The sequence below is a fragment of the Acomys russatus genome, chromosome 14 (genome assembly GCF_903995435.1).
Source record: "Acomys russatus chromosome 14, mAcoRus1.1, whole genome shotgun sequence".
NCBI lineage: Eukaryota > Metazoa > Chordata > Mammalia > Rodentia > Muridae > Acomys > Acomys russatus.
In genome coordinates this window covers 15478015-15505619 of record NC_067150.1, presented here as the reverse complement: position 1 = coordinate 15505619, position 27605 = coordinate 15478015, and the positions used below count along the sequence as shown (strand labels likewise).

Sequence of the window (27605 nt, the reverse complement as noted above, 5' to 3'; positions counted from 1 at the left end):
TCTTTCCCCCTTTATCTTTCAGTATTGGAGATGAAACCAAAGGTCTCCACATACTAGCTAGGTGCTCTCCCACTGAGCCATACCCCAGCTCCTTGCTAGAGGATTCTAAGCAGGGGCTCTACCGTTGAGCTTGCAGCCCTTGTAGCTTGATTGTCTTGAGCATGTGCTCTGTCTGCACCGGTCATGTAAATCCTCTGTAGTATATATAATGGGCTACAGTCCTGTCTGTATCTCAAATGCTTGTAGCAACCCATGGTACACACGAAGCATTTATGAGCCTGGGAGTGTGTCTCAGTTGGTGGATGCTCGCCTCTCCCACAAAGCCCCAGGTCCTGTCCTCAGTAACATATAAAACTGGACATGGTGGTACTTGCCAGTATAAGACCCTGACTCAAACAAACAAACAAACAACAACAACAACAAAAAAAAACCAAAAACCAAAAAACAAACCTTTAGGGAATAAAATAAAAAAATAAAAGAGTGAGCTGGGCGTGGTGGTGCACACTTTTAATCCCAGCACTCAGGAGGCAGAGGCAGGCAGATCGCTGTGAGTTCAAGGCCAGCCTGGTCTACAAAGTGAGTCCAGGACAGTTAAGGCTACACAGAGAAACCCTGTCTCAAAAAACCAAAAAATAAAATATAAAAGAGTGGAGAGGGGCAGAGACAAGCCCTTACTGTTGTCCATAAACTACTTGTATTTTTTTTTTTTTTTTTTAAGACAGGAGTTCTTTTTTGTAGCCCTGGCTGGTCTAAAATTCACTATATGGACCAGACTGGCCTTCAAGTCTCATCAATCTGGACCTGCCTTGCTCTGATTCCTGAGTGTTGGGATTAAAGGTGTGAGCTACCACATCTAGCGCTGTCCACTCTGTAAAGCTGTGCAAAAATAAGCCTGGAGAAAAACCCAGACGAGGGAGGAGTGGGCATTCAAAGACTTCCTCCTCTGGACAGTAGCCTGGCTGGGGAGGTGTGCAGCTCTAAGTGTGTGTTCTGTCTATGGTGTGTGCATGTGTGCCTGCCCTGCCTGCTAAGTGGCTGGGATCACAAGTCTCCATGGAAACTAGGGATTGTTTGCTTCAACCACTGCACTGTAGACCACCGAGAGGAACTATCCTCAACTGTGCTTTTCTTGTCTTATTGCAGAGTCACTAGCCCTATCTGGCTCAGGGCATCTGCTCTCACCTCAGCTCCACAGCTCTCAAGAGCCAGAGCACGCCTACTTATGCTTACATTTGTCTTCAGTTTCCTGGACAGGCATGTGCAGTGCACTCCTGGGATGTTCTGTGAGTCTCAGTGCTGCCCAGTTGAGATCAGATCGCAGCTTTGGGATAGATATGCCAACTCTACAACGGACAGAAGAGCACTGTATCAGTGGACTGGGCGTAAGGCTAGATGGATGGCTGGGCGGCCTGGAGTGTGTGTTTGTTTGGGATTCATGTGGCTGGATGCCGCAGGGAGCAGCATTTCCCAATGGTTAAAGATGCAAGTTTGCGGCTGGCAAGATGGCTTAACATGTAGAGGTGCTTGCTGCCAAGTCTGATGACTTGAGCTCAGTCCTGTGAACCAACACTGTAAAGGAAGAGAACTGACTCCCTTAAGTTGTCCTCAGACCTCCATATGTTTGCTGTGGCACCGGTGAGTGTGTAAACACACCCAGACACACAACATGAAAATATATTATGACTCAGATCTAGCCAATGGTCAGAATATTCTCCACAGTTGAGTGGAGAGTGTGCTATGACTTTCTCATGTACTATGGTGCCTCACATTTGACCATGTCCCCTGGAGGGGGAGACCTGGTGGCACTCAGAGGAAGGACAGCAGGTAGCCAAGAAGAGACTTGATACCCTATGAGAATATATAGGGGGAGGTAATCCTCCTCAGGAACAGTCATAGGGGAGGGGAATAATGGGAAAAGGGGGGGGGGGGAGGAATGGGAGGATACAAGGGATGGGATAAACATTGAGATGTAACAAGAATAAATTAATAAAAAAAAGAATTAAAAAAAAAGAAAATATATTATGAAATAATTTAATGTAAATTTGGAGCCCAGTGTGGTGGTGCTCACCTGTAGTCCCAGCAATAGGGAGACAGAGGCAAGAGGATCATGAGTTCAGAGCCACCCTGGGCTACATAGTGACACCTTTGTCTCAAAACAGGGAGGGGTTCCTGTGGATTTCTCCCTCCTGAGGATCTACAAGCAGTTAATGGTTTCTGGGAGACAGAAAGATGTCGCTGCCACTAAGGTGCCCATTCTCCTTTAAAGAACTATAATGATATTCACTAGGCTGGAGAGATGGCGCAAAGGTTAAGAGCACTGGTTGCTCTTCCAAAGGTCCTGAGTTCAAAGCCCAGCAACCACAGTGTGGTTCACGACTATCTATAATGAGATCTGGTGCCCTCTTCTGGTGGGCAAGTATACATCAGGCAGAACGCTGTATACATAATAAATCTTAAAAAAAAAAAGAACATGAAAGACATGGGGGGGCGGTGGGAGGAGGAGATCAAAAGACTTTGATCAAAATGCATTGCATTATGTGCACATGTAAAAATGCCATAAAAGCTGGGCTTGGTGGCGCATGTCTTTAATCCCAGCACTCAGGAGGCAGAGGCACGCAGATCACTGTGAGTTTGAGGCCAGACTGGTCTACAAAGTGAGTCCAGGACAGCCAAGGCTACACAGAGAAACCTTGCCTCAAAAAAAAAAAAAAAAAGCCATACTAATTATTATGCATAATTAGTATGAAGGAAAGCAACTACACACTTAAAATGCAGGCTCTGGGTTGTGGCATGCCTTAGTGGTAAAGTACTTGCATCCCCAAAAGCTCTGGGTTCCATTCATAGCACGGCAAAGAGAAACAAAATAGGCTGTAAATTCAAATCCTTGCTCAGTCACTCAGTACCCAGGTCCTCATCAGAATCCCAGTTTCTCCTGCATGTATGTTCAGATTAGCTTTGCCTGGATTACACAGCCTGTGTTGGCAGGGAAATTCATCCACTGTAGGGCTTCTTCCTGGGTATACAGTTGGAAGCTTGCGAGCGAGTATCTACTTGTCTATCTCTCATGGCTCCACCTTTTTAAATGTACTTGGTCACGGTTTTGGTTTTTTTGTTTTCCGAGACAGGGTTTCTCTTGGCCGTACTAGACTTGCTTTGTAGACCAGGCTGGCCTCGAACTCACAAAGATCTGCCTGCCTCTGCCTCCCAAGTGCTGGGATTAAAGGCGTGTGCCACCATGCCCAGCTGGGTTCTTTTTTTGTTGTTATTTTTTTGGGTTTTGTTTTGTTTTGTTTGCAACAGGACTCAACTATGTAGGTCTTGCTGGCCTAGAGGCAAAGACCCAGCTCTGGGTCCAGCAGGCTCTGTGCTCAATTGAGAATCTCTACAGGACCCCTTTCTTTTCTTTCTTACCCCTCCTCCTCCTGAGACAGGGTTTCTCTGTGTGGCCGTGGCTGACCTAGACTAACTTTGCAGACCAGCCCTGCCTCTGCCTCCTGAGTGCTGGGATTAAAGGCGTGCACTACCACTGCCTGACTTATAAAAGGCAGTCTTACTACACCACTTAGACTGGCCTGGAACTCCAGCCCTTATGTTATGACTGCCTGAACACTGAGATTAGGCACGCAGCACTGTGTCTGGGTCCTTTCTACTTTCCCTCCCTATTTTGTTTCTTCACTTGAAAAAAAATTACATTTAGTTGGGTATGGTGGCACATACCTTTTACCCCAGCACTCAGGAGGCAGAGGCAGGTGGATTTCTGAGAGTTTAAGGCCAGCCTAGTCTACAGAGTGAATTCCAGGACAGGCAAGCTCTGTTACGCAGAGAAACCCTGTCTTGGGGGGAAGAGTCATTTATTTACATATGGAAGAAAAGGGTGGCAATGAATAGTGCTGTGCAGACGTGGAGCGCAAAGGCAGGCATGGGCTCTCTCGTCCACCATGTGGGTTCTGGATCTTCAGCCTCGGGGCAAGCACCTTTACTCACCAAGCCATGATGTTGGCCCCTTCCTTAATTTTATAAGAATAATGACTCAGCTGGGCGTGGTGGCGCACGCCTTTAATCCCAGCACTCGGGAGGCAGAGGCAGGTGGCAGTTCGAGGCCAGCCTGGTCTACAGAGTGAGTCCAGGACGGCCAAGGCTACACGGAGAAACCCTGTCTCAGGGGAAAAAAAAAAAGAATAATGACTCAACTCCTTACTAAGAGAGTAGCAAGGCAGGATGGTTAGCACCTGTCGTCCCAGTACTTGGGAGGAGAGGAGCAGGAGGACCAGAGATGTAAGGCCAGCCTGGGCTACATAAGACCTTGGCTAAAAAAAAGGGGGGGAATAACTACTTGGTTCATGAGAACCCTCCCTCCTGTGGCCCAATTATCTGAATCTAGTCTTAATTTTAATTTCCTTTCACTTAGTCAGAATTTTTTATTGTTGGCTTTGGTTGGTTGGTTGGTGTTTCATAACAGGGTTTTTTTTTTTAAAGGTTTATTTATTTATGTATACATTGCTCTGCCTGCATGTGTGCCTGCAGGCCAGAAGAGGGCATCAGATCACATTACAGATGGTTGTGAGCCACCATATGGTTGCTGGGAATTGAACTGAGGACTTCTGGAAGTACAGCCAGTGCTCTTAACCTCTGAGGAATCTCCAGCCCGAGACAGGGTTTATGTTATCTTGGCTGTCCTGGACTCACTTTGTAGACCAGGCTAGCTTTGAACTCACAGTGATCCACCTGCCTCTGCCTCCCAAGTGCTGGGATTAAAAACGTGTGCCACCACACCCGGCTTAGTCAGGATTTTTTTTTTTTTTTAAGATTTATTATGTATACAGTGCCGTGGCTGCATGTATACCTGCAGGCCAGAAGAAAGCATCAGATCACATTATAGATGGTTGTGAGCCACCATGTGGTTGCTGAGAATTGAACTCAGCACCTCTGAGGAGCAGTCAGTACCCTTAACCCTTGAGCCATCTCTCCAGCCCCTAGTCAGGAATTTTTTAAAAAGGTTTTTTGAGACACTGTTTCTCTATGTAACAGCCTTGGCTGACCAAGACTTGCTTTGTAGCCCAGGCTAGCCTACAAAGATCCGCCTGCCTCTGTCTCCCAAGTGATTAAAGGCCAACGCCACAACATCTGGCTAGGATTTTTGTTTTGTTTTTCAAGGCAGGCTTTCTCTGTTTTAGCTCTGGTTGTCCTGGAGCTCACTTTGTAGACCAGGCTGTCCTTGAACTCACAGAGATCCTCCTGCCTCTGCCTCCTGAATGCTGAGATTAAAGAAGTGCACCACCACTTCTCAGCAGGTTTTGTTTGTTTTTTTGTGTTTTTTTTTTGTTTTGTTTTGTTTTTGGTTTTTTGAGACAGGGTTTCTCTGTGTAGCCTTGGCCATCTTGGACTCACTTTGTAGACCAGGCTGGCCTCGAACTCACAGCGATCCGCCTGCCTCTGTGTGCCACCACCCCCGGCTTGTTTTTTTTTTTTTTTTTTTTTTAAACGGCAGAATCTCACTGTGTGTCCCTGGCTGTCCTGGAATTCATCCTGCACCCAAGGCTTACCTGGAACTCATGTCTGCCTCTGCCTGCAGAGTACTGGTTAAAAGTGAGTGTTACCATCCCAGGGAAGATTTTTTGGTTTGGCCTCAAACCCTTTGTAGCCATTGTTAGCCTGGGACTCCTGTTCCTCTTTCCTGCCTCTACCTGCCAAGTGCTGGGACCCAGCTATTGAACACCTCCATTCTTGGCAAATTTTTTGGCATTATGATCTAGTGTATAAACAAAGACTTGTTTCTATATGGCTCTTGCTGCCTGGCCAACCAGGAACAGGGACCTGTGAGTGTCTCTCCTTTGCCAGACTATGGTCTGGCCAAAGAGGCTGTTTACAGTAGGTGGTCAGAGACAAGGAATGAAATACACAAGGGGATGAATTTTGGAGCAAAGGCTTGATGGGCTCCCAAACTGTCTTAGTCTCAGCCTGCCATTACTCCTGTAAGTAGCCGAAGAACTAGAAGCAAGCGGAGGAATGCACAGCCCATGGCTGGGATCTCTGAGATCTCACTGCAGCTAAGTGGTGTTTGCAGCAAGGACTCCCACCTCCACGTCAGCCCAGCCCCAAATCAGTCCCAGTTCTCCCTGCCCACAGCCCACAGAAACAAGATACACCATAGGATTCTGCTCTGGGGGAAAGTCGGCTACCAGGGATGCGAGAGAGCAACAGCTCTGAATATCTAGGGGCTGGGTGTCTTTCCCAGTCCCCAGGGGCTCGACACAGCTGGTTACCAGTTAGGAAATTCTTGGTGGTGACACAGGAAGTTCCCGAGCCCAGGACCCAGGTCCCTGAAGCTCCAGTTTCAGGAGCCTATTTGGGAAAGAACACACACACCGCAGTGGTGTGATGGAGACCCTACACAACGTGCCAAGGAAAGAGTGCAGGGACTCACCGCTTTCATGGAGAACTAGGGGAACCCCATGATCTTGGTGCTTTTCCTCCCAGGAGTTGGGTCCTCCCCGCCCCCCTTCCCAAAACAGCTGGCAGCCCCAAAACTTACCTTGCTGGGAAAAGGGGCTGGGGAGAGGAGCCCCTCCCGCTCTGGCCTGGGGTCGGGACAGTGGGAGCAGACAGGTGTCCAGACCCTTTGTTTGCCGGTGTGTGTGGGTGGGTGGGAGACCCTCTCGGTGCACGTCCATTGTGCGCGTGCCCGGCTGGGATAGACCTCTGCTGCTGTGGTGGGTTGCCCAGGTGGAGGAGGGGGAAGGCGAAAGGGACTCCCCGGCTCTGCCCGCCCACTCGTGAGTTTGAATGAGCGAGAGGGGGAGGGACCACAGCAGAAAGGAGTGTTTATGCCCACCACCCCTCCCCCTCCATGAACAGGGGGACACCCACCAATCTGCAAACCTTTATTCGCTCCAGAAAGGCCCTTCTCCAACAGCTCCCGAAAAGCTGAGAAGGAACCAATGCATAGCGCTCCTCTCCCTCCACCTGACCCCACCGCAAGGAGCATCCCTTAATCTGAGATATTCCTGACCCTAGGATGCAGCACAAGTTTCTAAATCTTGTATTAAAGCAGAGGTTGGGGCGGGAGGGGGCGGAATGTACGACTCGGGTACCTCAAGGTCAGAATAAAATGGATTCCCTCAAGCCCCAGGCGACATTCGGGGGCTCAGGTGTGCTGGAACAGGCTGTGGGCAGCCCCAGATGGCGAGGACCAGGAGAACCGCCTCCGGTGCCTCCGGGGTCTCCCTAGGCGCAGGGCTGCCAACGCTGTTACTGCTTAAACATCAGCGACACCCAGAGGCGGAAACAGGAGATTCTTCAGGTAGGGGGGATTCTGGATGATTCCAGAGGGCTGCAGGAGCTGAGGGTCCTGCCTGTGAGTGGCGCTTGGTGGTGCTGAAGCATAAAATGTCCAGACCGAGTCAATCACCTGCTTCTGATCCCCGAGCGAGGACAGGGCTGCAACCTCGGGCCACTCACCAACTCTTGGACTGCAATAGTTTTTCTACCCCAGCGCAGGGTTAAGTTAAGGGTTCTAGCCTTAGGCTCTCTCCACAGGTGAAGGAAGGCCCTTGCCACCAAATTTAAATACTGAAACCTGAGTTTAATCCCTAGGTTCATCATTATGGAAGAAGGAACCTGACTCCTGGAAGTTTGTTTTCTTCAACATGCACAATCTAGCACTCACCATCTGCCTGATAAAATAAATAAATGTAATTTTATTTGTTTTGAGATAAGGTCTCTCTACATAGCTCTGGCTGGTCTGGTACTCACTAGGTAGACATGGCTGGCCACAAGCTCAGAGATCCACCTGCCGCCACTACCCACTACATCCGACCAATTCCTGCAACTTACTCTTATTTTTATTTTTTAAGTACTGGAGCTGATGAGCTGGCTCAGCGTTAAAGATGCTTGCTGCCAAAGCCAGAGGACCAAATTTCGATCCACAGGGCCTAGAGGATAAAAGGAGAGAACCAACTCCATCATGACCTTCACACACACACACACACTTTTTTTTTTTAAGCACTGGAGCTGGAGAGAGGGCTCAGTTGATAAAAGCACTTGCCATCAAGTCTGATGACCTGACTTTGATCCCCAAGACTCACATGGTAGAAGAAAACAGATTCTGGCAAGTTGTTCTGATTTTCACATGTGTACAAACACAAAATTAATAAAATGTAATTTTTAAAAGCCAACACTTGGCCTTTAATCTCAGCACTCTGGAGGCAGAGGCAGGCAGATTGCTGTGAGTTTGAGGCCAGCCTGGTCTACAAAGTGAGTCCAGGATAGCCAAGGCTACACAGAGAAATGCTGCCTCAAAAAACAAACAAAAGACCCGACTTATTTATTATTCCATGGGTATTGTCTGCATGTATGTCTGTGTGAAGGTGTTGAATTTCTTGGAGCTGGAGTTACAGATGGTTATGAGTTGCCATGTGGGTGCTGGGTACTGAACCTGAGACCTCTGTAAGAGCCACCTCTTCAGCCCCTAAAATGTAATTAAAAGTTTTTTTTTTTTTTTTTTTAAATTATTCCTTTAGACCCTCTATTTAATCTCCCGAGGCAGAGGCAGGGAGAGCTCTGAGTTTGAGGCCAGCCTGGTCTACAGTGAGTTCCAGGACAGCCAAGGCTACATAAAAAAAAAAAAAAAAAAAAAAGATTTATTTATGTATGAGTGTTCTATCTGCATGTAAACCACCAGTGGTTGACACAAATTAAACGCAGGACCTCTAGAAGAGCAGACAGTGCTCTTAACCGATGATACATCTCTCCAGGCCCTAAAAAAAAGTTAAGTCCAAGTAGCCTTTTTTTTTTTTTTTTGGTTTTTCGAGACAGGGTTTCTCTTTGTAGCCTTGGCTATCCTAGACTCGCTTTGTAGACCAGGCTGGCCTCGCCTTGGCTATCCTAGACTCGCTTTGTAGACCAGGCTGGCCTCGCCTTGGCTATCCTAGACTCGCTTTGTAGACCAGGCTGGCCTCGAACTCACAGTGATCCGCCTGCCTCTGCCTCCCGAGTGCTGGGATTAAAGGTGTGTGCCACCACGCCCGCCTGCAAAGCAGTCTTTAAAATTACAATTCTGAGGCCGGGACAGGTAGGCCTGTTACAAAGAGAAACTGTGTCTTAAACAAAAAAAATATTGATGTTTTGCCTGCAAGTACGTCTGTGAACCACATGCGTGCTTGGTGACGGCAGAAGCCAGAAGGGGGCGTTACAAATGGACTGAAGTTACAAATGGGTGTGAGCCACCATAAGGGTGCAGGGAACAGAATGCAGGTCCTTTGAGCCACCTCAGTTTTTACTTTTTTTAAGTTTATTTTTATTTCTGTGCATTGGTGTTCTGCCTGCCTGCATATCTGTGTGAGGTTGTGAGATCTTGGAGTTGTAAGCTGCTATGTGGTTGCTGGGAATTGAACCCGGGACCTTTGGAAGAGCAGTCAGTGCTCTTAACTGCTGAGCCATCTCTCCAGGCCCCTCAGTTTTTAATTTTTATTTTTTGAAACAGTTTAAAACAGCGCTGAAAATCACTCTGTAGACCAGGCTGGCCTCGAACTCACAAAGATCCGCCTGCCTCTGCCTCCCATAGTGCTGGGATTACCGAAGGCCACCATGCCAAACGTGAGTAACTTTTTTGTCCCTAAAGGATACTCAACATGATTTCGGCGGGAAATTCCAGAAGGCCGTGCCACGCGCGCTCTTGGCCCTTTAAGAAGGACCTCCAGTTGTCAGTGCCGCCGACTCTCATTGCTAAGGACGTGATGTCACGCGCCGGCGCTGGGGCGGGGCGGTCCTGCGCGGCGCCCTGGAGCGGAAGCGGAAGGGGCGGGGCTCTGCGAGCGGACTCCTCAACCCCTGTGGGTCCCTGTTCAGCGCCCGGCCGTGTGGAGAGCCGGGAGCCAGTCCGGGCCTCCGAGGCGAAGATGGTGGACTATAGCGTTTGGGATCACATCGAGGTGTCGGACGATGAGGACGAGACGCACCCCAACATCGACACGGCCAGCCTCTTCCGCTGGCGGCACCAGGTGGGGCTGTGCGCGCGCATCCCCTTCCCCCCACTCCCGGGACCCCCGCTCTAGAGTTCTGACCTCTTACCTAGGCCGCCCTGGCGCCGTAAGGGGCGGGGGAGGGGAGGAGAGACCTCATTTTTGGCATCTGGCCCCTCCGGTTCCACAATCTAGACTTTTATCTTTTCTTTTTTTCTCCCTTCTAACAAAAATCTCACTGTGTAGCCTTGCCTGGCCTGGAACTTGCTATGTAGACCAGGCTGGTCTCTAATTCACAGATCACAGAGATCCTCCTGCTTCTGCCTCCCCAGTGCTGGCATTAAAGACGTGTTCCATCATGCTGCGCTGGACTTTTAAAATTCCATCCCAGAACTCCATGATCTTGAAAGCCCTAACTCTTCACCTGCCTCGCTGGACTCACCCCATCTGCTGTCTTTTATTTTCTTTGGACATTTATTTGTTAGTTTACTCATTGCGGTGTGTATTCTTGTGTGTGTGTGGCACAGCATGCATATGAACATGCAAGGATAGCTTGCAGAAGTTGGATCTTTCCTTTAGCCACGTTAGGCCTCTGGTATGGAACCCAGGTCGCCCCGCTTTGCCAGAAGCACCTCTACACTCAGCCATCTTATCAGCTGTTAATACTTTAATCAGCATTTAAACTGTCCCCAAGTTGACCCGTGTGTGTAGGGGTCCCCAATACCCTGTGTGGAACCTTTTGTTCTTCCTCAGAATTCCTTCTCAGAGTCCAAACCCCAGATTCTGTGATCCCACAGCCTAGCCATACACCCATTTCTGACCGCACATCTCCCTCTGCCTCTCCTCATCCCCTAGAATCTGGATCCACAATACTTCTGATTTGATTGTAGCATCTACTTCCCAGGATCTTAGGCACAAATTTTCACTAAGGCCCAGAGAACCCCAACTTCCAAACTAAATAAGGGCTGCGTCCTACCCACAATTTCCCGATTGGTGTTAACATGCAGCTGGGATTCCCCAGCCCAGGATCCCTCTCCCTGAACTATATAGACCAGAGCCCCACCAGGGACTTCAGTTCCACTGAGGACTGAAGTGTTGGAGCCCCTTGCCCCGTTTGCATTTGACCTCCAGCTCCGCTCCTGCCCATCACCCCGTTCCGATGGCTTTTCTTATTCTCTCCTCCTCTGGACTCTTAGTTTCCATCCCTCTAGGAAACCCCACCCATTTAGCTTCCTGCCAGAACCTCTGCTTCTCCCACTATAATAAGTAGACCCCCTCCTGCCACCCTGGCTCCTTTATGAACTATGGCCATCACTGAAAACTCACCAAACGGGGAGCCAGGAGGTGGTGGCGCACACCTTTAATACCAGAACTCAGGAGGCAGAGGCAGGCCTTTGAGTTCAAGGACAGCCCTGGCTACACAGAGAAACCCTGGGGATTGGGGGAGGGGGCGAAAAGAGAAAGAAAACTCAGCAAACCTCAGCTCAGAAACTCCAAACCTTTGTCTGGGCGTGGTGGCGCAGGACAACCATGGTTACACAAAGACACCCTGTCTCAAAACACCAAAACAAAAAAACCAATCCCCCAAACCCATCCTGTCCTACCCACCCTTTCCCTCCAACCTCATTGGCCTCTCTCCAGGCTTCAGGTCCTTCTACTTACCTTGGGGCCGCCTGGAACCTATTCCAGCAGCACCTTACTTGCTGAGCATGGCGGTATGCACCTGTAGTCTCAGGCCTGGGGAAGGGGAGGTAGGAGGATCTGGAAATCAGAGTCAATTCTTACTACATGACAAATTTTAGGCTAGCCTGGACTACATGGGACAAACGGGCTGGAGCTCAGTTGCAGGGTATAGCCTTGGGGTCCAGTTCTAGCACTACTTAAAAGCTGACCATAAGCCTGGTGTGGTGGTGCACGCCTTTAATCCCAACGCTCAGGAGACAGAGGTGGATGGCTGTGAGTTCAAGGCCAGCGTGGCCTACAAAGTGAGTCCAGGACAGCCAAGACTACACAGACAGAAACCGTGTCTTTGGGGCGGGGAGGGAATGAAAAACAGCTGGCTGTAGCGGGACAGGCCTGTAGTCCCAGCACTGGGGTGATGGAAGCAGGAAGGTCAGATGTGCAGTCTTCAGCCACATAGTAAGTTTGAGGCTGACATGGGCTATGAAGGATCCTGTCAACAACCAAGCAAACAAAACAAAATCCTACACACTTTAAATCAGCCTGAACAGATGCCCCAGATACAGACCTTAGAATCCCAAATGTGAGTCAGCCATGTTCTTCCACCCCTCTTCTGCCAGCATTGCCCGCAGGCCAGTAGTGTTCTACTGAGGCCTGAGGGTGGCCTGGAGGTGTAGGTGAGTGGTGGAGCACCTGCCTAGCCTGCAGGAGGTCCTAGTTCCCTCCCTTGCACAGCCTAACCTGCTCCCCCAAATTAAAGCATATGTGCCCACATACCTGTGTGTTATCTCTATGTTTAAACTACATTTATTCATTTGTGTGTACACTCGTGTTGTGTGTACACTGTGCATGTGTATGCTGGGTACCCTTGTGACAGTCAGAGGATAGCTTGCTGGAGTCCGTTCTTTCCTCCCGTGTGGGCTCTAGGGATCAAACTCAGATCATCAGGCTTTCCCCACTGAGCTCTCTCCTCGGCCTGTGAGCTTGTTATATACTCTCAAGCCGAGGGCAGGCACTTTTAAGTTAGGAGTTTGGCACTCCACCTTCCTGAGGGAAGCACCTTGTAGGCTTTTCTCCACCTTCCCAAATCCAGGGTTTGTCTCCCTAGTCCCACCTACACACCTGTTTCTAACAGTTTCCTGGGAGGACCACCTGCCAGGCAGCCGCTGCCCTGGCAGCACAGTCCTCACATAGCATTGCATTAGGAAGCACTGAAGAGCTCCGCGTGGCTGGAGAGCTATTCTTGGGAGCACTCGTTTCTGTTGTATGAAGAGTTCATCTTCCCACTGCGTAGAGAACAGCTGGGCCTGCTGGGTGGGAGGGAGAACTCCCTGACTGGTGCACAGTCGGCTTCCTGTCTCGCTGCTTTGGCTGTAATACTGAGGAGGAAAGTGGGGCTCTCTGCCCCGCAGGCGTGGGAGGACAGGCGGGCTCTGGTGTACACCCTAACTGTACCACTTACGCATCCATCTGTGACAGGGCAGGGTCCATAAGCCCTGAGCAGAGAGGCCTCACAGGTCACATCCCAGGTCTGTGACTGTGTGCTCCATACGGTTGGTGTAAGTTCCCAGGGTCTAACAGCTGATTCCCTTGGGATAATAGTTCTTGTCGTAGCCTTGTGGTGTCCTTGCAAATCTGAAGCCAGGTGTGATGGTGCTGCCGTTTCAGCACTTGTGCGATAGAGACAGAACAATCACCATTCAAAGCTACCCTTTGCAATATAGCAAGCGGAGACCAGCACAGGCTCATGAGCCCCTGTCTAGAAATAAACAGCAAGGTAGCTCACTGGGTAAAGGCCTGATGGTCAGAGTTTGATTCCTGGTATTCATATGGTAGGAGAGAACTGACAGCTACAAGTTGTCCTCTGACCTCTAAATACACACTATGGCACACATCTTGTGTACATAATAAATTAAAATTTGAAATTAGCTGGGCAGTGGTGGTACACGCCTTTAATTCCAGCCCTTGGGATGTAGAAGCAGGTAGATATCTGTGAGTTCAAGGTCTGGTCTACAGAGTGAGGCCAAGACAGCTAGGCCTGGCTGCACAGAAAAATTTTGTCTCAAAAAAACAAAGCAAACAAAACAATTAATTAGTTAAAATGAAGACTAAATAAAATTTGGGGGAAAATGTCCAGCTTGGCTGGGTGGTGCAGGCCTGTCTTCCCAGCTCCTGGGGGTGCTGAGGCAGGAGATCACAAATTCAAGGCCAGCCTCGACCATATATAGTGAGGTCAGGCCGGCTTGAGCAGTGTAAGAAGGCACCACACCAAAGTATGAAATACAAAAGTGTGCACTCAGGAGGCAGAGACAAGCAGATTTATGTGAGTTCGAGGCCAGCCATATCTGCAAAGCAAGCCCAGGACAGCTGGGCATGGTGGCGCATGCCTTTAACCCCAGCACTTGGGAAGCAGAGGCAGGCGGATTGCTGTGAGTTCAAGGCCAGCCTGGTTTACAAAGTAAGCCAAGGCTATACAGAGAAACCCTGTCTCAAAAAAAAAAAAAAAAAAAAAAAAAAAAAAAAAAAGCCCCAAACCCAAAAACTGCAGTGTGCAGCTCAGCAAGCCACTTGTGGAGCAGGTGTGGGGCGCTGAGTTCAGTCCCTGGTAGAACTACCAGGGGGAAAAAAAGCAAAGATGTGAAAGTTTGGGAAGGGGGCAAGTGAGTTCCCAGCCTCACCTCCTAGGCTCTGTGGCCAGAGAGGTGCTATATGGGTTTCTTCTGGCTCCTTCCAATGAGCTCTATGGTGTCAACATTCAGACCCTCCTGTCCCTTCTTCAAGGACACACACACCATCCCGTTACTTGTGCCTGCGTCAGCCTGCTGCTGCCCCTCCATATGGAAGGTGTAATGCTGACTGGCCAGGCGGCTGCTGTCAACACCAGGGCCCCTGTTTTTAGCTTCAGCCTCCCTGGCAGCTACGCAGAGGACATTAGGGAGAATGGTGGCTGTCCTCCAAAAGCCAGCAGCCTGGCAACTTCCTGCTGCTGTCTGGGGCCAGTGAGGTGCTGACCTTAGAGCCCTTAGGAGAACATGACATGGGCTAGGGCTGCCGTATCTGGGGCCTTCTGTTGTCATGTGTGCAAGTGAGTGTGGGCTGCATACAGATGACAGAGGAGGAAGTTGGGTACCCTGCTTTGTCACTCTACTCATTCCCTTGAGGCAGGGCCTCTCACTTATTCTGGAGCTAAGCTGGGGGCCAACAGGTCCCAACCATTGTCCTGTCTCTGCTCCCTACAGTACTGGGGCTACAGGGCCCAATGCTTTGTTTGTTTTTCTTCTTAATATTCATCTCTATTTTATTACATTGGTGTTCTGCTTGCATGTATGCATGTCTGTGCGATGGTGTCAGATCCCGTGGAACTGGAATTACACATAGTTGTTAGCTGCCGTGTGGGTGCTGAGAATTGAACCCAGGTCCTTTGGAAGAACAGCCAGTGTTGTTAACCACTGAGCCATCTCTCCAGCCCCCCACAATGTTTTTTTGGAGTGCTGGGGGTCTGAACTCAGGTCTCATCGTGGCACGTGTGTGCTTCCCTGGGAACTGTCTCCCTATAAAGCATTCACTCTAGCCATCTCCTATAGTCTCCTCTTTCCTGTGGTCCTCACCTCAGTGCTTTGACTTATTTTCTTAATTGTGTGTGTGAGAGAGAGAGAGATTGCTTTTACACGGGCACCCAGAAATACATGTGTGGGGAACAACTTTGTGTCAGTTTTCTCTTTCAACCATATAGCTCCCTGGGACTGAACTCGTGTCATCAGGCTGGGCTGCAAATTCCTGCTGAGCCCTCTTGCGCCTCATGATCTGAGTTTTCTTCCAGCGCTGAAGCATTTGTGTATGCTGGTTCTACTTCTCACTCTCAGTACACTGTGTAGTAAATTACACCAGAGGTAGGTGGCGTCACACACACCTGAGATCTCGGGGCCAGCCTGGTCCACACGCAAGAGCTTATTTCTGAATAAGTCAGTGAATGAATGGCATAGTGACACAGCACGTGGTGACATGTGTTACCCAATACATAATAACTTTATGCCCTGGTAGTGTAGACCTGTCAGCTTGGCTGTTCTTAGGCTGAGGCGAAAAGATTGCAAGAGCAAGCACTCCACAGAATACAGAGTGAGTTCCAATCCAGCCTGGGCAACCTCGAGGGACTCTGCTTTGTTTTGTTTGAGACAGGGTTTCCCTGTGTAGCATTGACTGTCCTGGGCTCTCTATAGACCTTGTGGCCTTGAACCCACAGAGATCCACTGCCTCTGCTCCTCCTGTCTCCGGAGTGCGAGGTTGAAGGCATGCGCCACCATACCTGGCTGGAACTCTGTGTTAAAGTGCAAAACTGGTCATGGTGGTGCGTGCCTGCCACTCCATCCCTAGGGAGAAAGAAGCAAGAGCTTCACCACAGGTTCACGGCCAGCCTCAGCCACATAGTGAGTTCCTGGTTATATAGCAAGACTCTTTCAAAAAACAATGAAGTAGGGCTGGCGAAAGGGCTCAGCAGCTAAAGGCACTTACCCCAAGCCTGGGGGTCGGAATTCAGTCCCTGGAACTGGACACTGTCCTCTGATCTCCACATATCTGTGATGTGGGGTGTGTGTGTGTGTGTGTGTGTGTGTGTGTGTGTGTGTGTGTATTATACATGCTAAAAACATTAACAAGATGGTTGAGGATGTGGTGTTTGACCCCTCAGTTTAGCCCCTTGTACTGCAAAAATAAATACACACACTTACACACATCTATATAGCCACACCCATACAGAACAACTGTGTGATACATGTTTTTTTTTTTCTGCCATGCTTAGTGGCACTCATGCCTTTAATCTCAGGAGGAGACAAAGGAGTTGGATCTCTGAGTTCAAGGCCAGCCTGGTCTACAAAGCAATTTCCAGGACAGCCAGGGCTACGCAGAGAGACCCTGTCTTGAAAAACCTAAATCAGTAAATAGTTATAGTTTTCTCCAGCTCAAATGCTTGGAAAGTGAGGTCTTTTGGCAAGTTTAATTTATTTAGCTGTGTGTCTCTGTGTGTGTGTGAGAGAGAGAGAGACAGAGACAGAGAGACACACAGAGACACAGAGAGAGACACAGAGAGACAGAGAGAGTGGGGGGGCAGGCGGGCAGACAGACAGACAGACACACACACACATACACACACACCACAGTGCACATGTGAAGACAACTTGAGGGAGTTGGTTCTCTTTCCACTATGTGAGTCTCAGGGATGAAATTCCGGGTACCAGGCTTGGCATCCAATACCTTTACTCTCCAAACTATCTCACTGGCCCTAAAATTTATTTTTATTTCATTTCCTTATTTTGTTTTTTGAGATAGGGTCTCACTGTATAGACAAGGATGACCTTAAACTCAGAGATCCTCCTGCCTCCCATCTGCCCATTGTTAGGATTTGTTACCATGCCTGGCCTTAAGTTTTATTTCAGGACAAGTTTTGCTGAGTTTCCTAGGCTGGCCTGGTACATGCGCACACTTCCTGCCTCAGCTTCCCTGAGTGCTTGGTCACAGGAGTGCTCCTCCATGCCACTTGGGGTTGTCTTTGGATTTATTTGTGGTGCTGGTGATGCAACCCAAGATGGCTCAGGGGTAAAGGCACTTGCCACCAAGCCTGGTGACCTGAGTTGAATCCCTGGGACCCACACACTGGAACTCTCTTGTCCTATATCGCAACTTTCTTTGCACCCGCCAGCAGAAGTATAAATACATGGAGACTTACTGACATCTATTGTGTTTAGGCCTTAGCTTGCACTACCTCCCAACTAGCTGAAATAACCTGATGACTCCAGCTCACTACCCACCACATCCCCTCCAGGCCCTCTCTCAGCCTTTTCCCTGCTCCTGCCTCACCGTTGACAGCCTGGTCAGATTGACTAAGCCAATCAAAAGATAAAGGAAGAAGACTGTTTAGAAAATATGCAGGTGCTCAGCTATAAGAATAACAATACCGGGGCTGGAGAGATGGCTCAGAGGTTAAGAGCACTGGCTGCTCCTCCGAAGGTCCTGAGTTCAATTCCCAGCAACCACATGGTGGCTCACAACCATCTATAATGAGATCTGATGCCCTCTTCTGGTGTGGAAGTGTTACATGCAGGCAGAACTCTGTGTACTTAATAAACAAATCTTTAAAAAAACAAAAAAGAATAACAATACCAAAGTCAGGACGCCACTCCATCCTCTGCCTGTATAGGATTAGCAGCTGAATATACACAGACAACCTGTACACAGTGTACAAAACATTGTGCCAACATTGTCCTCTGACCTTCACGTGTTGTTGTAGCATATACAAACTTTTTTTATTTTTATTTTTCTAAAATTAAAATGCTGAGCAAGGCCACTATTGCTGTTACTCCCCTCGTGTGACCAGCTCCTGTTGCCCTATCGTGCACCTGCACTAGAGAGGCAGGAGGGTCAGGAGCTCAGGTTCACTCTTTGCTGCATAGAGAGGTTTTTGATAGTGAGACTTGGCCTTGAAATTTGGGGGAAAAAAAACCTGTGGCCACTTGCCACCCGCAGATAGCACATGGCTGTACAGACTGTTGTAATGACCCTTGGTGTGTCCCTGACCAAGGTGTGTCTAGTCCCCCATGGTAAACAGGGTGAAGGTTGGGAGGCCAAGCCTTGGACTTCGGTGCACACGTCTCCTGGAACTCATGAGTCCAGTGCGGAGATTGAAGCCCAGGGCCACTGCTGGACCATGATGATACATACATACACACACACACACAGTTTCTCTGTATTCCTCGTCCTGGAACTCACCTTGCAAAACAGGCTGGCTGGGGCTGGAGAGATGGCTCAGAGGTTAAGAGCACTGGCTGTTCTTTCAAAGGTCCTGAGTTCAATTCCCAGCAACCACATGGTGACCCATAAGTATCTAGAATGAGATCTGGTGCCCTCTTCTGGCTTGCAGGCACACACGCAGGCAGAATACTATATAAATAATAAATACATCTTTAAGAAAATAACAACAGCAACAAAAAATGGGCTGGCCTTGAACTCAGATCCAGCTGCCTCTGCCTCTGAAGTGCTGGGGCTACGGTGAGCGCCACCATACTCAGTTCTTTTTTTTTTTTTTTTTTTTTTTTTTTTTTTTTTTTTTTGGTTTTTCGAGACAGGGTTTCTCTGTGTAGCCTTGGCCATCATGGACTCGCTTTGTAGACCAGGCTGGCCTCGAACTCACAGCGATCCGCCTGCCTCTGCCTCCCGAGTGCTGGGATTAAAGGCGTGTGCCACCACGCCCGGCCATACTCAGTTCTTAAAGCTGTTCTTTCTAAGTGACCAGCTGCTGGCCCTACTTGCTTGCAGGCCAGGGTGGAACGCATGGAGCAGTTTCAGAAGGAGAAAGAGGAACTGGACCGGGGCTGCCGTGAGTGCAAGCGCAAGGTAGCCGAGTGCCAGCGGAAGCTGAAGGAGCTGGAAGGATCTGACGCCAGTGGCCAGGGCGAGCTTGAGCGCCTTCGAGCTGAGGCACAGCAGCTGCGCAAAGAGGAGCGAAGCTGGGAGCAGAAGCTGGAGGACATGCGCAAGAAGGAGAGGAACATGCCCTGGAATGTGGACACGCTCAGCAAAGATGGCTTCAGCAAGGTGGGGCACAGGCGAGAGCATGCGGAGCACTGGGCCTGGGGGCAGCTTGGTGGTAGAGGCTGGATATGCTTGTGGGTGCCCCAGGTCTACCCCTGTCTCCCCATCTCTGTAAACTAGAAAAAGAATTCTGACAGTGAGAGCCAGGCAGGGCCACAGGGGAGGGATGGGACAGACAGGCGGAGCTTGGGGCTGGCTAGTGGAGGCCAATGAAGCCCATCCATACCCTCTGATCTGCCCGAAGGCCCGCGGCCATGCCTCTGCCACCTTGATGCACTTAGCGACGCCACCGCCTCCGATGTGGACAGGATGGGCGCGGCGGCCACGGCCCCCGCATCCCAGGCGTACTCCTGCCTTGCCCCAGCCCACTTGCCCTCTCACCCTGTCACAGAGCATGGTCAATACCAAGCCTGAGAAGGCAGAGGAAGACTCAGAGGAGGCAAGGGAGCAGAAACACAAGACCTTCATTGAAAAGTATGAGAAACAAATCAAACATTTCGGTAAGTCCCTGCACAGAGCTCCCTGTTGTGAGCCAAGGGCAGGGCAGGGCTTGTGACGGCCTCTACAACCCCTTTCCAACATCCTCCCTGCAGGCATGCTCCACCGCTGGGATGACAGCCAGAAGTACCTTTCAGACAATGTCCACCTGGTGTGTGAGGAGACAGCCAACTACCTGGTGATCTGGTGCATCGACCTGGAAGTGGAGGAGGTAAGTACAGCCTTGCCTGCCGGCATCAGAAAGACTCCTGACACTGCTGTTTGGTGACACCCTACCTTTGTCCTGGCAGAAATGTGCACTGATGGAGCAAGTGGCTCACCAGACCATGGTGATGCAGTTTATTCTGGAGCTGGCCAAGAGTCTGAAGGTTGACCCCCGTGCCTGCTTCCGGCAGTTTTTCACCAAGATCAAGGTAATGGGCTCCTGTACTACCAAGCATCCCACAGTGTGTGTCTGCCTAGGAACCTGTGGTCTGATCTTCTGTCGGGAGGGTTTGAGGTGGTGTGGGGCTGACAGGGGTGATTATGACCGCATTCATTACTTTCTCAGTTTTTAAAAGTTGTGTGTGTATATATGTATGTATGATGTATATGCATATTTGTTTTTGTTTTTGGTTTTTGGTTTTTCGAGACAGGGTCTCTCTGTGTAGCCTTGGCCATCCTGGACTCACTTTGTAGACCAGGCTGGCCTCGAACTCACAGTGATCCGCCTACCTCTGCCTCCCGAGTACTGGGATTACAGGCGTGCGCCACCACGCCCGGCTGTATATGCATATTTGTATGTGTGTATTTATATATGATGTGTATGTGGACCCATATGGTCAGGGACAACTTTGTGGAGTTGATTCTCTCCTGCCTTGCTGGAGGTTCCAGCGGTCAAACAAGCTGCTAGGTTTGCATGGCAAGCACTCTTACCCACTGAACCGCCTTGCTGACCTGATTTAAAAGGTGTCTCCAGCGACTAGCAAAGGGTGTTGGATTGCTGGAGCTGGAGTTACTGGTCTTGGCAAGCTGCCATGTGGAATGTGGGAACTGAACTTTGGTCATCCTGAAAGATTGGGGAATCCTGAGAGCAGGGCAGGGTAGAACAGTCCGGGGCTGAGGTCCCTCTAAGACCTTGCTGGAGAACACCTGAGGGTGTGGTTCCAGGCCTGTGTTAATGAGCTAAGCCAGGAGGCTGGCCATCAGCAGATGGGTCTACAAGGTAGTAGGAGGGGGCACTGAGTACAGAGGACTGAGGCACCCATGGTGGAGCCTCAGAAAGCCTCCAAAAGCTGCAGCAGGGGTCTTGCCCCACTCCTACCCCAAAACTCACTGTCTTCTTCTGCAGACTGCTGACCACCAGTACATGGAGGGCTTCAAGTATGAGCTGGAGGCCTTTAAGGAGCGTGTGCGGGGCCGTGCCAAGCTGCGGATAGAGAAGGCCATGAAGGAGTACGAGGAAAAGGAGCGCAAGAAGAGGCTGGGCCCCGGGGGCCTGGACCCTGTGGAGGTCTATGAGTCCCTGCCCGAGGTGCGGCTGCCCAGGGCCCAGGAGGGAGGAGGGTGGTCTGTGAGCATTACCACCCTTGCTACATCCCCCATCCCCAGCCCAGGCTCTCACCCGGCCCCTCTGTACCCAGGAGCTGCAGAAGTGCTTCGATGTGAAGGATGTGCAGATGCTGCAAGACGCCATCAGCAAGATGGATCCCACCGTGAGTCCCCAAGCTACATAGGCCCTCTTGTCTGGGCCTGGGGTTGCAAGTCTGTCATCTCCAGAGGCTAAGAGCAGGGTTGTAAGTTCGAGGCCAGGCTTAGACAGGAAGAGTTCAGATGAGCCAGAGCAGCTCAGTGAGAGCCTGTCTCAGAATGATAAGATGACAGGGTGTCCCTCAATCCTGGCAGCGCTCAATCCGCTCAACACTAGTATGTGTGGGTCTCTGGGGTCCAAAAACAAAAGATAGTGTCCCTCCTGCTTATCTAAGAACGAGGCAGCCCAGCACTCCAACAGCAGCACTGTTTAAGTACCTGCTGTGTGTACCTCATCTAGTATATAATGAATAGTGAGCTTTTGTCTTTTATTCATTTTTTTTGTGGACTCTGGGAATGTAACCAATGCTTCCTACATACTCAGTCAGCTGCTGAGCCACGCCCCATCCCTCACTGGAGATTTCCTTCTCTGTAGAAACAGTCTGTATGTAGGACCAGTAGTAGGGATTCTAGAAGCTTCTATAAAAATACATATCTAGGAGGGAGTTTACAATCCTCAGTAGAAGGCTCACAAATTACCTTTATAGATCAAATGTAATTACAATACTGTCCCCACACTTCTTTTTGTATCATTTAGAGAAAATTTCTGGAGCTGGATACGGTGGCTCACGCCTATAATCCCAGCACTCAGGAAGGCAGAGGCAGATGGATCTCCTGAGTTTGAGGCCAGCCTGGTCTATGTACTGAGTTCCAGGACATCCAGGGCTACACAGAGAAAAAAAGAAAGAAGTTTTCTGGGTAGGACTGGGGCTGCAGTTCAGTTGCTGTGCACTTGCCTGGCATGCAGAATACCCTGTGTTCAGTCCCCAGCACAGCATAAAGCCAGTGGTGGTGCACACCTGTAGTCCTAGCACTCAGGAGGATCAGGAATGAGTTCAAGATCGTTCTCTGCCAGCACAGTGAGCCTGGGATACCTTAGGGCCAGTCCCTAGACCAAATAAGAGCTGTGGTGATGGCTCAGTTGTTAAGAGCACTGGCTGCAAGCTGGGTGTGGTGGCACATGCTTTTAATCCCAGTACTTGGGAGGCAGAGGCAGGCAGATCTCTGTGAGTTCGAGGCCATCCTGGTCTACAAAGCGAATCCCGGATAGCCAAGGCTACACAGAGAGACCCTGTCTTTAAAAAAAAAAAAAAAAAAAAAAAAAAAAAAAGCCTAAAGAGCACTGGCTGCTCTTGCAGAGGTTCTGAGTTCGATTTCCAGCAACAACATGGTGTTTCACAACCATCTATAATGTGATCTGATGCCCTCTTCTGGTATGCAGGCATACATGCAGATTAGAGCATTCAATGTGTAAAATAAATAAATAAATCTTTTTAAAAAATAAAAATAAGCACTGGCTGCACTTCCAGAAGACCCAGCACCCACCCACATAACAGCTCACAGCCATCTATAACTAACAGTCCTGGGGAAATCCTGTGCCCAAGACTTTTGAAAGAAAAGCACAGTTCATTAGAAGTCCAGAATTCTGGTACACCCTCAAAGCTGCAGGAGGAGGGTTGTGAGCTGAGACCAGTGTAGGGTCCATTCTGAATTCCTGCCTTAAAAAAAAAATAAGTGAAGGCCATGCATATGATACCTCAACAGAAGAAGGTGCTTGTCTCCATGCCTGATAGCCTGCATTCCATTCCTGAGACCTATAAGGTGGATAGAGAGCTGGCTCCCATAAGTTGTCTCTGACCTCCACACACTCATATACACACAAATAAAAAAATGTAAAAAGAATTTTTTATCAAGTTTGTGGCTGTGACTCAGTGTTAGTCGCTTGCAAAACCGTGCATCCCTGGTCTCCATGCCTGGCACCATACACAAACTATCTACTGAGCTTTGCTTTAGACTTGGTGCCATCCTAACTGTTCTGTTTTTGGCTCTGGGTACCTTTCTGTTTGCAGTCACTCTTCACAGCCAGTGCGATGCAGTGTGGTCAGCTCAGGGAGTGTGCCTGTAAAACATAGTTTGATGGTGCTGCCAGAAAGATATTAGACCGCCCTAACATGCTTAGTGGGAAAAAAAGGCCGCCTTTTCCAGATTGACTTCTCAGGGCTGGAAAGGTGGGCTCAGGGGTTAAGAGCACTGGCTACTCTTCCAAAGGACTTTGCTTTAATTCCCAGCACCCACGTGACAGCTTACACCTGTCTATAACTCCACTTCCAGGGGATCTTACGTCCTTACACCCACATACAAGCAGGCAGAACACCAATGTACATACAGTAAAAATTTTAAAAATCACTTAAAAAGCCAGGCCCGGTGGCACACATCTGTAATTTCAGCACTCTGGGACGCAAAAACAGGTGCATCTCTGAATTCAAAGGCCAACCTGGTCTACAAAGTGAGTTCAGGACAACCAAGGCTACACAGAGAAACCCTGTCCTGAAAAAAAACAAAAAGAAGGAAAAAATAAAAATTAAAGTTGTTGCGGGCTGGAGAGATGGCTCAGTGGTTAAGAGCGCCGCCTGCTCTTCCAAAGGTCTTGAGTTCAATTCCCAGCAACCACATGGTGGCTCACAACCATCTGTAATGTGATATGGCGCCCTCTTCTGGCTTGCAGGAGTACATGCAAGCAGAGCACTGTATACATAATAAATAATAAATAAATCTTAAAAAAAAGTCGTTGCCTCACCTGTGCCCCCTCTCTCCACAGGATGCCAAGTACCATATGCAGCGCTGCATCGATTCTGGCCTCTGGGTCCCCAACTCCAAGTCTGGTGAGGCCAAGGAGGGGGAGGAGGCGGGCCCCGGGGACCCATTGCTGGAAGCCGTCCCCAAAGCGGGCAACGAGAAAGACGTCAGTGCGTGACCTGCCCCAGCCACTGCCACCAGCCTGCAGACTTCTGCGGGCCCTTCTCCAGAAAAGGAAACCTAGCCACCAAGTCCCTAGCTCCCGACTTCCTTCACTTCTGCTGCTCCTCACATCCTGGCCCATGTCCCCTGTCCTCCAGCCTGTCCCCAGCACTCATCAGACTCTGCTTTGGGTTGAGGGGCTCTGCTGTCTGCAGCTCCCCTACCCCCATCAGCGTTATGCCAAAGTCCTGGGGGTCTGGGGAGTGGCAGCAGTTGCCAGGTTAGTCCACCGGTCTGGGGTTACACATGTCCCCAGCTGGTCAGGGTCTGTCCCTATGGGTCTGTGGTCACTGGTTTTTTTTTTTTGTTTTTGTTTTTGTTTTTTGTTTTTTTCTGTCTAGCTTTCTGTCCTGCAACTGGCAACAATGCCCAATAAACAGTTCCAGGTGCTGGAGGCCTCTGGCTCGGTGCTGTTTGAGGCAGAGGGTGAACCTAGGTGGGGAGAACCAGAGGCCTGTGACAGCCACGCCCTTGGCTGTCCCTCGCTGTTGAGAAGCCCTGGGCCTTCTGTGTCTCTCCAAGTCCTTATCTGTCTCAGCCTCTCCTTCCCTTCCAACTGTCGTCACATAGTGCTCCATGGAGGCAAGAGGACAGGAGTTTCCAGGTAGCCTGGGCTGCATGAGAAATATATGGCTTTTCATGCTGGCCTTTGCCTCTGCTAGGGGAGCATCCTATTCTCGTGTGTGTGTGTGTGTGCGTGTGCGTGTGCGCGCGCGCGTGCTTTTTGTTTTTTGATTTTGTTTGCTTTTTTGAGACAGGGTTTCTCTCTGTAGCCTTGACTGTCCTGGACTCACTTTGTAGACCAGGCTGGCCTCGAACTCACAGCGATCCACCCGCCTCTGCCTCCCAAGTGCTAGGATTAAGGCGTGCGCCACCACTGCCTGCCAGTGGTTGACTTTCTGGGACTGATTTTCTGTGTGTCTTTGGCTCTCCTGGAATACACTAAGTAGACCAGGCTGGCCGCAAACTCAGCTCTGCCTGCCTCTGCCTCCTGAGTGCTGAAATCAAAAGCCTGAGCCACTCCTGGCTTAATTAATTAATTAACTAACTAATTCATTTTTGGTTTTTTGAGACGGGGTTTCTCTGTGTTATTGCCTGGAACTCTCTTTTGATTTTTTATTTTATGTGTATGCGTGTTCTGTATTTGCGAGTAGTGCCTGCAGAGGCTGGAGTTTCTTAGAAGTGCAGTTGCAGATGGTTGGAAGCCCATCATGCCTGCGGTGCAGTCAGTGTCTGTGCAACCCTGAGCCTTTCCCTCCGTCTCTCGGAGCATCTTCAAGGATTTCTGCTGTTGGAAAGCATAGCTTGGGGCTCGGGATGGAGTTCAATGGCAGAGCTTGGTTTAACCTGTGGTTTCCATTCCAGCAGTGTAAAAAACAATGCACACCTGTCCTTCGGCATGTGGAGGAACAAAACAGAGAAGGGTCTTGAGTTCAAGGCCCAGCGGGGCTGCCCAGTGAGACCCTGTCTCTGTAAAAATGAATTAGGTTGAGAGTGCCTAGCAGTCAGGAGGCCCGCCCTGCATAACTGGGTGTGGCAGCACACACCTGCAAGTCCCAAGACTTAAGGCTGGTGGGCTGAGAAGATGGCCCTGGGTACGAGCTCTTGCTGCAGCAGCCTTGGAGCCTTGGAGTTCAGATACCAGGAGCCGTGGCCGTGTGCTGATGGAGACTGAGATGGCCTCTGGGGCTGCTTCAGATTCAGTGAGAAGCCTTGACTAGGAGTAAAATGAAACGAGACAGGGCAGGGTGTTCAACATCCTTTGGACTCCACAAACACACACAGGCACTTGTACACACCCAGTGCACAGTTGTCCTCAGCCAGCCTAGGCTGCATGGGAGAAAGTAAAGTAGTAACTTGTCACAGTTTGGGTTCCCAGGACTCACAGGTGGTAAGAGAACCATCTCCATTCTCTACACAGCTCCACATGCTACATAGACTAATCAAAAATTAAAGTTAAAAAGCAAGTGAATAAACACTTGAGGTTTATTTCAGCTTGAAATCAGCCCAAGGCATGAGTTTGCAGATGTCTGGCCCCTTCATCCCCTCCTTTCAGTGCACATGGCCCTCTGGGAGCTGCTTGACACTCAGGACCCAGCTCAGCACCAGGCAGTGGCACACACCTTTAATCCTAGCGTTTGGGAGGCCTGGTCTACATGGTGAGTTCTAGGCCAGCCAGGACTGCACAGTGAGCCTATCTCACAAAATAAAAAAAAACATTGTAACCAACTCCAGCTCGCTACCAACAATTCCCAGAAATGTGGGGCCTGAGCATCAACTAAGCACACAGACAGCTTTGTTGACTTGGGGTTGTCCCCTCCTGTGGACTGTGGGCAACTTCAGCCACTGTTAGCCTTGCCTTTCTCCCCTGTGATACCCACAGCTCTGGGAAAGGGGCCTGGAACACAGAGAGACTGGCAGGATGGCCAGAGGGCTGTGTCCAAGAGACTACCCACCTGGGGGCAGCAGTGAGCCACAAATCTCTGTAGCCCCAGTATTTTCTAGTTTTCAACATGCAGTTGAAGTACCCACACATAGCCAGGCATGGTGGCACACCTTTAATCCCAGCACTCGGGAGGCAGAGGCTGGTGGATTGCTGTAAGTTCTTGGCCAGCCTGGTCTACAAAGTGAGTCTAGGACAGGCAAGGCCACACAGAGAAACCCTGTCTCGAAAAACAACAAAGAAAAAAAAAAGAAACACCCACACATACAGCATTTAAGGGGGGGGGGGGGGACAAAACCAAACACTATAAGCTGCTGTAGGCACCTACCTGTTTTAGTTGGTTTTCTTATGCCTCTGCTTTCCTTCTCTACCCCGAACCCTCCCAAGACCTTTCTAGCACCCTGACACTAGGTAGGAGAGAAAGAGTAAGGTTAGTAGGGAGAGGGGGCAGCGTTCTCTGGCTACTTCGGTTGTTGAGGGTTGTCGGGTTCTTTGAGACAATACCAATCTCAGTTATCTAGTAGTCCAGTAAATGCAGCAGCAGCCAGCCTTCTCAGAGCATCCTCTGTCTTCCAAGTATTCTCTTCTCTCTCTGACCATCTTGAAGGTTTTTATTTATTTATTTATTTAATTTATTCTTGTTACATCTCAATGGTTATCCCATCCCTTGTATCCTCCCATTCTTCCCTCCCTCCCATTTTCCCCTTATTCCCCTCCCCTATGACTGTTTCTGAGGGGGATTACCTCCCCCTGTATATGCTCATAGGGTATCAAGTCTCTTCTTGGTATCTTGAAGGTTTTTTAAAAAAATATTTACATATATACAATGTTCTGCTTTATAAATGGTTGTGAACCAC

The 27605-nt window shown here is 49.7% G+C and overlaps 1 protein-coding gene across 1 annotated transcript; it reads left to right on the top strand.

Moving 5' to 3' along the window:
• The first annotated feature begins 9786 nt into the window (after window positions 1–9786).
• On the top strand, window positions 9787–24615 carry Cdc37 (cell division cycle 37, HSP90 cochaperone). Its single transcript, XM_051155979.1, has 8 exons — window positions 9787–9998; window positions 18945–19223; window positions 19612–19720; window positions 19814–19929; window positions 20009–20131; window positions 21049–21231; window positions 21341–21412; window positions 24106–24615. The coding sequence occupies exons 1-8, from the start codon at window positions 9897–9899 to the stop codon at window positions 24259–24261; spliced, it is 1140 nt and encodes a 379-aa protein (XP_051011936.1). The 5' UTR covers window positions 9787–9896; the 3' UTR covers window positions 24262–24615.
• The last annotated feature ends 2990 nt before the right edge of the window (window positions 24616–27605 follow it).

Bases quoted from the DNA above. Each gene is read 5' to 3' on its own strand.
- Cdc37 (XM_051155979.1), top strand. From the start codon at position 9,897: ATGGTGGACTATAGCGTTTGGGATCACATCGAGGTGTCGGACGATGAG. The intron at 19,721-19,813 runs GTAAGTCCCTGC...TCCTCCCTGCAG, and splicing joins GAAACAAATCAAACATTTCG to GCATGCTCCACCGCTGGGAT. The intron at 21,232-21,340 runs GTGCGGCTGCCC...CTCTGTACCCAG, and splicing joins TCTATGAGTCCCTGCCCGAG to GAGCTGCAGAAGTGCTTCGA.